Below are 15,865 nucleotides of genomic sequence, written 5' to 3'. Positions count from 1 at the left end.
AAGGTTTTGATATAGATTTGGTAATTTGCTTTGCAACTTGGCAATTGAGAAAAATATACTAACACCACTTATTTTTGACAGCATTCTTACTTTGGAACACTTTTTTCACAGCACTGTATTTTAAAACATACTATACTATAAAGAGTAGTTAAGCTAATATTTTTGCACAGATATGATAACATACCTTCCTTATATGTGGGTGCAGTTGCTGCTGATGGGTTTGTATGTAACTTTGTTTCCGGCTCATGGTTACTGGCCATGGGGGGCGTAGTACTCTTCTGGACAGGGGAATCCGCTTTGGGTTCTTTCTTTGCAGGTGACGGGGTCCGCTGCTCCATCTCTGGAGGTGTGGTCACTGGTACAACATTAAAAATCCAAAATAAATAAGGAAATCCAAACACCTTATGCATCATATTCACATTTAGTTTTTTACCTGCTCTTTCGCCAATATTTTCATTTTTGCTCATTTCACTCGATTGCTCCCGTCCATGTGCCACTTCTGTCTCTTTGGCATCTTCCGAGTTGCTTCCATCAGAATCTGAATGCTCCTCCCCATCCAAAGAAGGACGGAAGTCCATCTCCTGCTCCTCGGGAATGCACTCCTTTTGAACCTTCTGAGAAAAGAACAATATCAGATGTAAGACCGCCTGAAGTAACAATGCTAATTTACTGCTGGACTACACAATCACAGGCGCTAAACAATGACCAAGCATGGGGCATAAAATTAGGGGTATAAGCCAACATCTAACCAATTCTTAACTGCCAAGTTGCTTACCTAAACGTACTAAAATTATTAACCACTCTAGACGTGGAGAAGTTAAAAGAAAAAGAAAACCATTACCTTGGAAGGTAGGAATGCCCCTGAAGAATCAAAAGTGCCCGTCTCATCTTCTGCGTCCTCCAGACACCATTCTGGCAAACTGTCTCGCTCATCTTCAGCACTTCCTGAGCCACTACGAGTTCTGCGATAGCCTCGCTCATCATCGCGTTCTCGGAACTCAAAGTCAAAGCGTCTACGACGATCTGGATGTTCTCTCCACCCTGGTCCTCGGGCGCCATCTTGGTTAAATTAAAGGAGAAATTGTAGGATTGCAAATTAGGCTTCCAAATAATTAAAAAGCTTTCACAATATAGCGACTTTTTTTTACAAATAAAAAGTACTACAGAGAACGCATGCAGGCAGTCCGCGGATTGTAGGCGACTGAAATACATCATATAGTCAGCTGCAGTTACCATATTGATACTGCTTGTAAACCAAGAGTAGCTCCATTAAAAACTGACATGATTGGCCCTAAGAATATCTAATCATTCGATTTAGAAAACAGGAGGTATGTTTTGGCAAATAGGTTTGACATGGGCAGCGTTAATCGGAAGCTTTGGGACCAGCAAGAGAAAGTATGCTTAACCCCTTCACAACCTTGGGATTTTCCATTTCTATGTTCAGATTTTTTGTTGCTCCCCTTCTGCCCAGAGCAATAACTTTTTTTTTATTTTTCCGTCAATATGGCCATGTGAGGGCTTGTTTTTTTGCGGGACGAGTTGTGCTTTTCAACTACACCATTGATTTTACCATACGATGTACAAGAAAAAGGGAAAAATGAGGTGAAAATGCAAACAAAAACTGCAGTTTCATATTTTTTTTCGCAAGTTTACTAAATGTTAAAACTGACCTGCCATTATGATTCTCCAGATCATTGTGAGTATGCAGATACCAAACATGTATAGGTTATTTTTAATCGATGTGGTGAAACAATTTTTTTAAGTTTGTTAGAGGGGGAAAAAAAAAAAAAAAAACATTTTCCATGACCAGTAGTGTCTACATTTTTCGAGATCTGTGGCTGGATGCTTATTTTTTTGCATCCCGAGCAGATATTTTTATTGATACCATTTTGGGGTACATACGATGTTTTGATCGTCTGTTATTGCATTTTATTGCAAAGCTGCACTGACCAAAAAACGTAATTCTGGGGTTTGATTTTATTTTTCTTGCTACGCTGTTAATCAGGTTAATTCCTTTTATATTTTGACAGATCGAGCATTTCTGAATGTGACGACACCAAATATGGGCATTTTTTTAATATTGTTTTATTTTGAATGGGATAAAAGGGGGTGATTTGAACCTCTTTTATAAATGTGAATATTTTGAAAACTTTTCTACTTTTTTTTGGCTTCAGTGGTCCTCTTAAGAGACTTAAAAGCTGCGATCTTCTGATTACTTGTGCAAAAATCATCTGTTATGAACGCCGGCCATGGAAGTGACATGCACGGGGGTCTTCTGCAGACCCCCGGCTGTCATGCCAATCCATCGGAGCCCCACGATCGTGTGACAGGGGTGCCGATAGGTGGTATTAGTGACGTCCTTCCGGTAAGCACAAGTTAAATGCCACTGATACAAATTGACAGCGGCATTTAACTAGTTAACAGCCACAGGTGTAATAGTTCGGGACACATAGCAGCTGATCAAATCAGCTGTCACGTGCCGGAAAAGATGCAGGCTCAGCTCCAGGGCCCGAATCAAAGGGAGATACATGACCTATGACATACCTATACGTCAAAGGTTGTGAAGGGGTTAAAGGAGTGGTCTTAAGGTGTCTTGAGCAGCCCAGAGCTATGTAGTCTCTTCACTTCTTGGTTTCTGGCAGGATGGCTTCTCCTTGAATGACCTTTCTGATGAATAGTGGAACTGTAGTATAGTGTAGCAGTAAAACTGTAAAGCTCAGCACAAGTTCTGCTGTAACACATTCAGGTATCAGTGCTGTATTTACACACAGATAACCAGGCATACAGATCAAGAAAGCGAGAGAGCCCCGATTAGGAGACCTGCTATAAAAGCTCGGTCAAACCTTGATAGGTGAGTGGGAGTGAGGAGCAGATCAATTCTCTGAGAATGGCGATCTTAGGAGTTAACTCCTGTCCTATAACATAGCTACCGAGCACTCACTACCAGTTTGGGCAGTCATTAGTGGCCGAGCTCCAAGGAACCCAGCTGAACACTATTAAAGGTAAAAGCTTCCATTGCGGGAGAATAATAGAATCTATAGGCCTCCAAACTCAATCTGTTTGCAGATCCTGTTGATCTGGCCGATTTTAGTCTACTGTGTATGGGGGCCTTTAACCCCTTAAAGCACTCCTCTATCAAAATTTGTATCCACTTAATATATTGCAATCATCATTTTATATAGCACTGTGTACTTACAATTGCTCATTTTGCCTTTCTATCCAGGTAATTCTGCTTCCCATTAGGTCTATGACATCATGTGATTAGAAACTGACTAGCTGAATCCTTCTAAGCTCTATGTAGAAAAAGGAGGTCAATTTTCCCTGTATGAGTCATCAGTCACTGCAAAATTGTCTGGCAGGGAGAGAAGTGAGCAGCTGGGTCAGGAGTTGAAGAGGGAAATGATAAATGCAGGGACAAGAGACTTCCTGTTTCTACATAGAGCAGGGAAAACAGAATTAGCTGGGTAGAAAGGCAAAATGAGAAATTGTAAGTAAACAGTGCTGCATAATATGATGATTGCAATATATTAAGATAAAAACTTTGATGGGAGGAGTGCTTTAAAGAAATTGTAACAGAATGCACACAAAATAAAAAAAAAATAAAAAAATAAAAATCATAGGATCCTTTTATTTTATGATGCAATCCGCTTTCTCACTGTCGTGCGTGTGGCATACAACTAGCTGCAACAGAAGCTGCTCTAGGGTTTTGATTCTACAGTAGGACAACATTATTGCTTAGCCCCACAATGACCTAAAACCCATCTGTGACAACGCAGCATTTATCTTAAAGGGGTATTCCAGTCTCAAAGATCATATCTCAATATGTAGGAGATGTAGTAGTAATAATAATCAAAACAAATACCTCCAATTAGAAATGTAGCATAGCTTTTGTGATTCACCATGTCTCTTTCCTCATGTGCAAGTATCCATGGTTGCAACCAGTGATATAGTGACAGGTAGCTGGTTGCTAGTGGTCATAACCATGGATACCCAAGGTCCTGCAATGCTTGCTCACGAGGAAAGATATAGCGAATCAGAACAACTTTACCACATTTCAAATTGAGGGTATTTGCTAATATTATTATACCTACTACATTTTGGGATAAGACCTCGGAGATGGGAATATCCCTTTAATTATCCAGATGTCTATTTTCAGTTGGTCAAGTACCATACACTGTTGTCAAAGGAGTCTTAAATGTTCATTTTTGACAAGTTTGACAGCTTATTGCCTGCTATCTTTGCAAGACAGGGATGCAGGGTCATTGAACAATGGATGTTTGATAATATGTTGATTGACTATTGTGTGGTACCCTGTGGCTCGTTGATTTACAAAACAAAGGAGTGAAAACTATGCAAATTGATTAAATACTCAAACAATGCGAGTTAATCTCATCACACCTTCCTCTTGACCTCTGGATGATGGTTTGAAGGCCATTAATTGTGAACTATATAAAGAGGATATATGCTTCTGTGACAAGAGATCCAAAGAACAAGAGACTCTAAACAAAACCACAGCCAGGAACACTCTACAAGACAGCAGCCAGGACATCACTATTTTATCACAAGGGACATAGATTAGACATTCTACAGGATGCCAGATTAGGGGACCACGGCCCCAGCTGAAAGAATACAGACCTGCTCCATTAACCCCTTCATGACCCAGCCTATTTTGACCTTAATGACCTGGCCATTTTTTGCAATTCTGACCAGTGTCCCTTTATGAGGTAATAACTCAGGAACGCTTCAACGGATCCTAGCGATTCTGAGATTGTTTTTTCGTGACATATTGGGCTTCATGTTAGTGGTAAATTTAGGTCGATAATTTCTGAGTTTATTTGTGAAAAAAACGGAAATTTGGCGAAAATTTTGAAATTTTCACATTTTGAATTTTTATTCTGTTAAACCAGAGAGTTATGTGACACAAAATAGTTAATAAATAACATTTCCCACATGTCTACTTTACATCAGCACAATTTTGGAAACACATTTTTTTTTTGCTAGGAAGTTATAAGGGTTAAAATTTGACCAGTGATTTTTCATTTTTACAACACAAAATTTACAAAACCATTTTTTTTTAGGGACCACCTCACATTTGAAGTCAGTTTGAGGGTTCTATATGGCTGAAAATACCCAAAAGTGACACCATTCTAAAAACTGCACCCCTCAGGGTGCTCAAAACCACATTCAAGAAGTTTATTAACCCTTCAGGTGTTTCACAGCAGCAGAAGCAACATGGAAGGAAAAAATTAACATTTAACTTTTTAGTCACAAAAATGATCTTTTCGCAACAATTTTTTTATTTTCCCAAGGGTAAAAGGAGAAACTGGACGTTGTTGTCCAATTTGTCCTGAGTACGCCGATACCTCATATGTGGGGGTAAACCACTGTTTGGGCGCACGGCAGGGAAGGAGCGCCATTTGACTTTTTGAATGAAAAATTGGCTCCAATCTTTAGCGGACACCATGTCGCGTATGGAGAGCCCCCGTGTGCCTAAACATTGGAGCTCCCCCACAAGTGACCCCATTTTGGAAACTAGACCCCCCCAAGGAACTTATCTAGAAGCATAGTGAGCACTTTAAACCCCCAGGTGCTTCACAAATTGATCCGTAAAAATGAAAAAGTACTTTTTTTTTTTCACAAAAAAATTATTTTAGCCTCAATTTTTTCATTTTCACATGGGCAACAGGATAAAATGGATCCTAAAATTTGTTGGGCAATTTCTCCTGAGTACGCCGATGCCTCATATCTGGGGGTAAACCACTGTTTGGGTGCACGGCAAGGCTCGGAAGGGAAGGCGCGCCATTTGACTTTTTGAATGGAAAATTAGCTCCAATCGTTAGCGGACACCATGTCGCATTTGGAGAGCCCCTGTGTGCCTAAACATTGGAGCTCCCCTACAAGTGACCCCATTTTGGAAACTAGACCCCCCAAGGAACTTATCTAGATGCATAGTGAGCACTTAAAACCCCCAGGTGCTTCACAGACGTTTATAACGCAGAGCCATGAAAATAAAAAATTATTTTTCTTTCCTCAAAAATGATTTTTAGCCCAGAATTTTTTATTTTCCCAAGGGTAATAGGAGAAATTGGACCCCAAATGTTGTTGTCCAGTTTGTCCTGAGTACGATGATACCCCATATGTGGGGGTAAACCACTGTTTGGGCGCACGGCAGGGCTCGGAAGGGAAGGCACGCCATTTGGCTTTTTGAATGGAAAATTAGCTTCAATCATTAGTGGACACCATGTCGCGTTTGGAGAGCCCCTGTGTGCCTAAACATTGGAGCCCCCGCACAAGTGACCCCATTTTGGAAACTAGACCTCCCAAGGAACTAATCTAGATGTGTGGTGAGCACCTTGAACCCCCAAGTGCTTCACAGAAGTTTATAACGAGGAGCCGTGAAAATAATAAATGTGTTTTCTTTCCTCAAAAATATTTTTTAGCCCAGAATTTTTTAATTTTCCCAAGGGTAACAGGAGAAATTTGACCCCAAAAGTTGTTGTCCAGTTTCTCCTGAGTACGCTGATACCCCATATGTGGGGGTAAACCACTGTTTAGGCACATGCCGGGGCTCGGAAGGGAAGTAGTGACGATTTGGAATGCAGACTTTGATGGAATGGTCTGCGGGCATCATGTTACGTTTGCAGAGCCCCTGATGTGCCTAAACAGTAGAAACCCCCCACAAGTGACCCCATTTTGGAGACTAGACCCCAGAAGGAACTAATCTAGATGTGTGGTGAGCACGTTCAACCCCCAAGTGCTTCACAGAAGTTTACAACGCAGAGCCGTGAAAATAAAAAATCATTTTTCTGTCCTCAAAAAAGATGTTTTAGCAAGCAATTTTTTATTTTCACAAGGGTAACAGGAGAAATTGGACCCCAATATTTGTTGCCCAGTTTGTTGTGAGTACACTGATACCCCATATGTGGGGGTAAACCACTGTTTGGGTGCACGTCAGGGCTCAGAAGGGAAGTAGTGACATTTGAAATGCAGACTTTGATGGAATGGTCTACGGGCGTCACGTTGCATTTGCAGAGCCCGTGATGTGCCTAAACAGTAGAAACACCCCATAAGTGACCCCATTTTGGAAACTAGACCCCCCAAAGAACTTATCTAGATGTGTGGTGAGCACGTTCAACCCCCAAGTGGTTGTTGCCCAGTTTGTCCTGAGTACGCTGGTACCCCATATGTGGGGGTAAACCACTGTTTGGGCGCACGTCGGGGCTTGGAAGGGAGGGAGCACCATTTGACTTTTTGAACGCAAGATTGGCTGGAATCAATGGTGGCGCCATGTTGCGTTTGGAGACCCCTGATGTGCCTAAACAGTGGAAACCCCTCAATTCTAACTTCAACACTAACCCCAACACCCCACTAATCCTAATCCCAACTGTAGCCATAACCCTAATCACAACCCTAACCCCAACACACCCCTAACCCCAACACACCCCTAACCCCAACACACCCGTAACCCTAATCCCAACCCTAACCCTAATCCTAACCCTAATCCCAACCCTAACACTAATCCCAACCCTAACACTAATCCCAACCCTAACCACAACTGTAACCCCAAAACACCCCTAACCCTATCCTTAACCCTAACCACAAGCCTAATCTTAACCCTATTTTCCAACCCTAGCCCTAATTCCAACCCTAACTAATTCCAACCCTAACCCTAAGGCTATGTGCCCACTTTGCGGATTCGTGTGAGATTTTCCTCACCATTTTTTAAAAATCCGCAGGTAAAAGGCACTGCGTTTTACCTGCGGATTTACAGTGGATTTCCAGTGTTTTTTTGTGCGGATTTCACCTGCGGATTCCTATTGAGGAACAGGTGTAAAACGCTGCGGAATCCGCACAAAATTAACATGCTGCGGAAAATACAACACAGCGTTTCCGCACTGTATTTTCCGCACCATGGGCACAGCGGATTTGGTTTTCCATAGGTGTACATGGTACTGTAAACCTGATGGAAAACTGCTACGAATTCGCAGCGGCCAATCCGCTGCGGATCCGCGGCCAATCCGCTGCGGATCCGCAGCCAAATCCGCACTGTGTGCACATGCCATAACCCTAACCCTACCCCTAACCCTAGTTCTATCCCTAGTCCTAACCCTAACCCTAGTAGAAAAAGAAAAAAAAAATATTTTATTTTTATTATTGTCCCTACCTATGGGGGTGATAAAGGGGGGGTCATTTACTATTTTTTTTATTATGATCACTGTGATAGGCTATATCGCAGTGATCAAAATATATCTGAAACGAATCTGCCGGCCGGCAGATTCGGCGGGCGCACTGCGCATGCGCCCGCCATTTTGGAAGATGGCGGCGCCCATGGAGAAGACGGACCGACACCGGGAGGCCTGGTAAGTATGAGGGGGGGGTGATCGGATCACGGGGGGGGGGGGGGGGGGGGGGGGACCGGAGAACAGGGGGAGCGGACAGGACGACGGGGGGAGCGGACAGGACGACTTAGGGGGGCGGACCACATAACGGAGGACTGGGGAGGAGATCGGTGGGTGTGGGAGGGTACAGATTAGGTTTTCCAGCCATGGCCGATGATATTGCAGCATCGGCCATGGCTGGATTGTAATATTTCACCGTTTTTTTGGGTGAAATATTACAAATCGCTCTGATTGGCTGTTGAAAGTGAAACTGCCAATCAGAGCGATCGTAGCCACCCCCCCTGGGCTGAAGTACCACTCCCCCTGTCCCTGCAGATCGGGTGAAATTGGAGTTAACCCTTTCACCCGATCTGCAGGGACGCGATCCCTCCATGACGCATATGCTGCGTCACAGGTCGGATTGGCACCGACTTTTATGACGCAGCGTATGCGTCAAAGGTCGGGAAGGGGTTAACCATCACTGAACTCATGGGTATGTTTGCGAAAGCCAGGATTGGGACCCACCGGTCACCTGGCTCCATGGAGGCGTTAGGGCATTTTGCTGGGACTGTTCTATGGGTTACTGTCTGTTCGAGGTTCAATAAAGTATTGCCACACTGTTTTACCCTCACCATGTGTTGTCTACGTAGTATTATGCTCCCTGGTCCATGCGGTCACGAGCAAGTGGACTAGAGCACCTGCTGATCCCGGTGTGTCTCCACATTATCCATCAGTCACAGTCCAGCTGAAGAAGGAACATATCAGCAGGAGAGCAATCCTCTGTGCTCTCCACAGGACTGTTACAAGACTACGGTATATCAGGACAATGCAGAAAATGCTACAGACTGAGGGAAAGATTATCTCCAGGTTTAGTTTTCTTCACTGCCCCCACACATGCATGCCACATATTGAAAGGGACTGTATGGAGCAGGCTTATGAGCCAATTGTGCTCCACACAAGGTAGGTGCCAGCTGATATATACAGGTAACCTGACACATGCCCACAACTGCTGAGTACAGAGTAACTTAGATTGGAGTAGTTTTATCCACAAGCTACCACAATAAATGGCACATGCAGCATGTGGTGGTTAAATAAAGAACCTTAAAGGAATATTGCAGCAAAATACTTCATTTCTAGAAGAGCAGATGATATATCTCTAAAATTCAGGATCTAAGCAGCAAGACAACGGGGTGCCTGTCTGCCGTTCCTTCAACCTCCCTCCACCAGTACTACTGAAGAGTGCCAATTCTCTAATGACGACTATGCGACTGCGCTTACCTTTAGTGACAAGCTGCAATGGTGAGGTCAAGACTACAGTACACGACAGCTGCAGTCAATCACTGGCTCAAGTCATTTACTTTGGCATCAACACTAAGCTCGGTGATTGGCTTCAGTGGTCACATGCGCTGTAGTCACGATGTCACAGCTGCAACATGTAAACAAAGATGGGAGCAGCAGCGGAGAGGAGTCCCTGGAGCGGGAATAGTGAGTAACAGCTCTGTTATTTTCACGTAGAGAAAATACATCAGCATAAAATATTTCCACATGGAAAAGCCCTTCCATAATAGAATGCTGACAAGACAATGCATATAATTTGTACTGCTGTCTTTGTAAAAGTCCAACCTATTAAAGGTGTTTTCTGTTACTTGGATTCCCCTTCTTAAATGAGAAGCCCCCCACCCCCTCATGTAAAATTAAAAAAATAAAAACATTATACTTTCTTTCTGCACCAGTACAACTCCAGCGATGTCCGTGATGTGTTGCCCGTCGGTATCGAAACATGGTTCTGCCACATGAGTGTTGCAGCCAAATCAACGGTCAGTTTGAGTTTCATCCAAGGAAAGCTCAGCGAAGCAGCCATTGATTGGCTGCAGCGCTCGCGTGGCATACCAATGTTGTGTAAGCTCCAGGACACCAGGCATCGTCAATGCGGGAAAAGTGCCAGTATGGGAGGTGAGAATAAGGGGGTCTCTGGTTTGTTTGGGTTGCTTTTTTCTGTTTGTTTGTTGTTGTTTTTTTAAACACAGGTTTACACAGGGGACAGCATATATAAAGGGGTTGTCCAAGTATCAGATATTAAAACATAACATTTATCTCACATAGTGAACAAAATAAAATAAATAACAATGCATCAAGTGCTGTCATTTATTATTTTGCCTCCTAAAAATAGAATGAAACACACTAAAGTAATACGGCATGTACTGCAAAATAGTACTAATAAAAATTACAGCTTGTTCTTTAAAAATCAAGACCTCAAACCACTTCGCACGAAAATAAAGTCATGGCTGTCACAGTATAATGACAAAACTATAAATTTTACTTTTTTTTTACATTTTTTTTTTTTAAATAGTAACAACTTTTTGTTCTCAAGACTTAAGGTACCTTCACACTAAGCGACTTTGCAGCGAGAACGACGACGATCCGTGACGTTGCAGCGTCCTGGATAGCGATCTCGTGTTTGACACGCAGCAGCGATCTGGATCCCGCTGTGATATCGCTGGTCGGAGCTAGATGTCCAGAACTTTATTTCGTCGCTGATCACCCGCTGTCATCGCTGGATCGGCGTGTGTGACGCAGATCCAGCGATGTGTTCACTTGTAACCAGGGTAAATATCGGGTTACTAAGCGCAGTGCCGCGCTTAGTAACCCGATATTTACCCTGGTTACCTTTGTAAAAGTAAAAAAAAAAACACTACATACTCACCTTCTGATATCTGTCACGTCCCCCGGCGTCCACAGGGTTACGCGCTGCTGCCGAGAGCTTCCTGCACTGAATGTGTCAGCGCCGGCAGTAAAGCAGAGCACAGCGGTGACGTCACCGCTGTGCTCTGCTTTAAGGCCGGCGCTGACAGTCAGTGCAGGAAGCTCTGAGCAGCAGTGCGTAACCCTGTGGACGACGGGGGACGTGACAGACATCAGAAGTTGAGTATGTACAGTTTTTGTTTTTTTTTACTTTTACAATGGTAACCAGGGTAAATATCGGGTTACTAAGCGCGGCCCTGCACTTAGTAACCCGATGTTTACCCTGGTTACCCGGGTGCTGCAGGGGGACTTCGGCATCGTTGAAGACAGTTTCAACGATGCCGAAGTCGTTCCCCTGATCGTTGGTCGATGGAGAGAGCTGTCTGTGTGACAGCTCCCCAGCGACCTAAACAGCGACGCTGCAGCGATCGGCTCGTTGTCTATATCGCTGCAGCGTCGCTGAGTGTGACGGTACCTTTAGACAAAAGTGTAAAAAATAAAGAAGACTGGCAAAAGCAACAAACGCAGGTGATGGTGCAGCTAAGACTCCAAGAAGCATGTGACAAACTAGAACAGCAGTGTGTAGGAGAAAAGAAGCAAACACCAAGGGATGTCCACATCTCCGAATAAAAAAAACAAAAAACCTTGTTTGTAAAATAGAAATATATTTGTTTTGGATAAATAAAATTAAGTATGGAATGCGGCCCTAAAAATACATTCAAAAAGTTATTCTAACATGAGACAAAAACTGCAGTAAGGGTGATAAAGCCTCCACACACAATAGTAGCAGATACATTGAAGAAGAACCCCTGAGACAACTACTAATGGAAAGTATAATGCCCCTTAAACAAGAGTGGATTAAAACAGATATATAGAATATGTTCAAAAAGGTAGATCAATGGTACATAAAATATATTTGGGGGCCTCCCCGCCGCTCTCCTGGGCCACTGCCAAGTCCATTTTATGTGCATTCATCTACCTATTTGAACATTCTTTACAGCTTTTTTCACTCTTATTTAGAGGGCATTATCATCAGTGGGTCTTGTTATCCATTTGTAAGGTGGTGTGGGGGTGGAGAGATTATTATGACTCTTACCACATAGGTTATGCTTCCAGTTGGTAGGATAACTTTCATAGTGTTTTCATATCTGTATTCTATATGTATTTATTTGTTTCGGATAAATAAAATTACTTCTAATATACAAATACATGTTTTCTGTGATACAGACATCCCTTGGTGGGCACTGCTTTTCTTGTAACACTGTTTTGTTACATTTTGTCACAATACTGGGTGATTTCTTTTTTTTTTCTTTGTACGGTAACTTGCACTTTAAGTGCCCCTTGCTTCTCAGATGTTTCCGTACAATACTGGCAATGAGTGAGAGAAAAATGAAAAGCACTCAGATACAAATCTGATTTAACTCGGGGGTGTGGGGGGGCTTGACATTATTCCATTTTTCACTGGTCAAACACAGGTAAGTATTAAACGTTCCTCTAAATTCAGCCTAAGACTTAATTCACAAGATCTTGTGAAATTGTGCATAAAGCACATTGATTGATTGCCTCCATAGCCTTAATTGGCCGCCTCCTCATTTATACGGCGTATGTTTTACAAGCTGACAGCAGATGGATTGACATGGCAATGGAGTCCCATTGGATCTATGTGCCTGATCCGTTTCTTACATTTCTGTGTTTTCCATTATGGCTCCATTTTTTGTGGGGGATGTAATACCTTAAACACTGTCTCATGACTAAGGCCTAAGACGAATCGCATCCACGTTTCAGCAAACACAAGTCTATAATAGTGCATAGATGTAAGCTCGGGTTGGCAACGTACTATGGTGGCGCAATGATGTAAAAAGTAAAAGGAGTACAAACAATATGCTAATTCCCCAAATAATGGAGACCAGAGCCCTTGTATTATATAAGGGACAAAGTAAGGCTGGAGTTAATCATCCGTTCACACCATGCCAAATAATCCAAATCCCTGGCTGTCAAGGTGCTTATACATAACTGGAATTCCAGTAGTGTGTATGGCAGAGATATAATCCCACAGTAATAAAACCTGCAATCGTTACAAATATTTACATAGTTACATGCTGCTGAAAACAGCAAATCTATTAGAGCCGGGTCACAGAGGACTTTAGTCACTGCTGGCAAATAAAGACAAATTTGTCAAGAAGCAAAAGACCATCGATTATCCGGGGGTTGACGCAGACTGATGGGGATTATATGCTAATGCTTCATCTCCATTTGGAAGAAATCAAAACCTATAGGCCTCACTTACTTGGACTGTATACCATGTTCATTTTATTTATTTTGTGCTAATTTTGAGGCACATTCAGAGAGCTGTAAGCAATAGGCACCTACACAGTGAGCGCGCTGTAATCACTCCCCGTGATCCTGGAGCGACATGTTCAGCACACTCACACTGCAGAGATGGATCTGCACGTCACACAAGGATCAGCAGATGGGATTAGAATATACTGATCGCAGACTGTTTGCAGGAGCAAGCATCGGCTGCAGGGAGAATAACACGCTACTTTCTCCCTGTGGCCAAACCTGCATATGTGTACAATGGTATCCTGTAGAGTAGCACTACGGCTAATAATGTTCACAGAGAAAACGTAACGGTGCTACGTTGCAAGAGGACAAGTAGGGGCACGTGAAGTTCACGCCCTTACTGCTGAAACGACAGGTACCGTACTTCTGCTAAGGAGAAGCAATGCTGTAGAGGAGAATAGCCCCAACTTAAATTACATCAAAGTACACCCATGGCAGAGATCTTCAGATCATACACACTCTGCTCTTACACATTTCCTTTAAAAATGAGAAAAGTTGCAGAGGTATGTTCGAGAATTTCCTCGTAAGTAACAGGACAGCAAGGTATTCAAGTTACCTTAAAAACTAATTGCCTGCCATCAATAGAGAAAAATATCTATATATTTATCAAAAATGGAAAGAACCACTTAAAAATCAAGGGAAAAAAAACAAACAGACATGACACTTCTAAGAAAGCGTAAAATTAATTTATTAAGTTAGCGAGGGAACAGACTCAAGATAAATGGCTGCCTTCATGAAAGGTCAAGTATGGTTCCCTGATGATCCACCATGTGGGTGACCTCTGGCTGAGTACACATTCCTAAAAATCGTACTGCACCACATAAAACCCTCACGTCCAGGCAGAAGCCACATGCACACTCTTGTACCTTTTCCTATACAAACAAGTCATTGTCCTTCCCCGCAATGCCGTCTCCTACGTCCCCCCCACCACATGCATCAGGCATGACCAACTGACCATCATCCCCTCTACAACAATGAATCTTTCTTCAGAGGCCCGAGGGATGTACAAATGAAGGAGAGCACCCATCAATAACCTTTACATTCTCAAACAAGTCATGATGAAGACCCAATGTGACTGCTATATAACCCACTTACATAACTTGAAAAATCACCTCATTGTAAGTCTATTAAAATACAGAATTGTGTACGTGCAACTACAAAGCCTCAGTGGAACAGTCAGACTAAGTTTAGGCTTTCACAGGGTCACCCGTAAGCCGATATAAAATGTCTATTTAAGAAACTCAAGAGCAAAATCATTGGCCCAAACTTGTAAAGACTGTCGTTTTTCCATGCCGATCCTGATGAGGGGGCACGATGGAGTCAGGTGCTCCTTAATTCAATAAGAGGAGCACCCCTATTAATCCAACATGTCTGAGAAGTGGTGTGCACCTCGCCCCTAAAATTACTCCAGTCAGGGCTGGAGTGACATTTGCAGTATAAGGAACACCGTCACTCGTCATAAATTTGACTAGCGGTGGTTACCACACTTTGTCCTGCTACAGCTCCACCTAATTTCTGGGAGTAGTATAAAAATGGAGTCAGGCAGAGAAAATTTTAGTTCGGCCTCGAATTGGGACAAATTTTGGAGTAAAAGCATTAATAAATAGACCCCATTGTACAGGATTCAAAAACTGCACCTGTGTCCAGCCCTAGGCTATGTTCACACACACTTTTTTTTGGAGTCAAAAATGAGAAGGAAACCGCTTCAGGGAAATGTTTTAAGTGGCATTTTCTAGGACCTTTCTGGTTTGCAAAGCACGAGTCAAAGAATCTCACCATTCATTAGAAAGGACGCTCTAGTCCATGTCCATCCTCAATGCTATCGTGACTGAATGTAATAGCACAGTGGCTCATGCATGTTGCCTCTACAATCAGTGTCTTTGGGACTGACAGATCGTCAGCACCATGATCAAAGGATGGAGCAGCAGCGGTCACGCACAACAACATTGCTCCAATCAACCACAAAACAGCCGAGAGGGAGTGAGACTTGGGTGCCAGAAGTGAGACCTGCAGTAGTCACATCACCAAACTCAAGAACAGGTGAAATCTGTTTTTATCTGAAAGCCACTAAATAACTGCCTCCATCCTTACACATCCCCCACCCGAAAAAAACCCTGATATTTTTATTTTGCAGATATGCACACAGAGATGCTATTTATTTCGGAGTCTCTCTCCCATGCTCAGTATAGTCAACAATGTTTCAATGACTTTAAATAAATATTAGGTCAGATTTTTTTTTCAATGTTTTTGGTTAAATGTAGGTCAGTGCTTCTATGCAGAGAAGGTGAAGAACATTGCCGGCAGCACACAAGAGGAGAAGACACAGGGTGTCTGTAGGAAATGTCGTTTCCCAGACTGAGGCGGAGGTCACACGAGGAGCCTTGTACTCAGGGCCAAGCAAT

General features: G+C 42.9%; 1 protein-coding gene across 9 annotated transcripts in view; it reads right to left on the bottom strand.

Annotated features, from left to right (window-relative positions):
• GIGYF2 (GRB10 interacting GYF protein 2) overlaps positions 1–15,865 on the bottom strand; it is a 198,978-nt gene that overhangs the window by 89,476 nt on the left and 93,637 nt on the right. For all 9 annotated transcript variants that reach the window (XM_077291043.1, XM_077291039.1, XM_077291041.1 and 6 more), the window contains 3 exons: positions 842–1,059; positions 434–614; positions 185–355 (listed from right to left, as the gene is read on the bottom strand). In XM_077291043.1, coding sequence (XP_077147158.1) covers positions 185–355; positions 434–614; positions 842–1,059 — 570 coding nt within the window. The remainder of the gene's footprint in view (positions 1–184; positions 356–433; positions 615–841; positions 1,060–15,865) is intronic.

The sequence above is a fragment of the Ranitomeya variabilis genome, chromosome 2, assembly GCF_051348905.1.
Source record: "Ranitomeya variabilis isolate aRanVar5 chromosome 2, aRanVar5.hap1, whole genome shotgun sequence".
NCBI classification, from domain to species: Eukaryota; Metazoa; Chordata; class Amphibia; order Anura; family Dendrobatidae; genus Ranitomeya; species Ranitomeya variabilis.
Note: the sequence above shows the minus strand (reverse complement) of the source record. Positions and strands in the feature narration are given on the sequence as shown.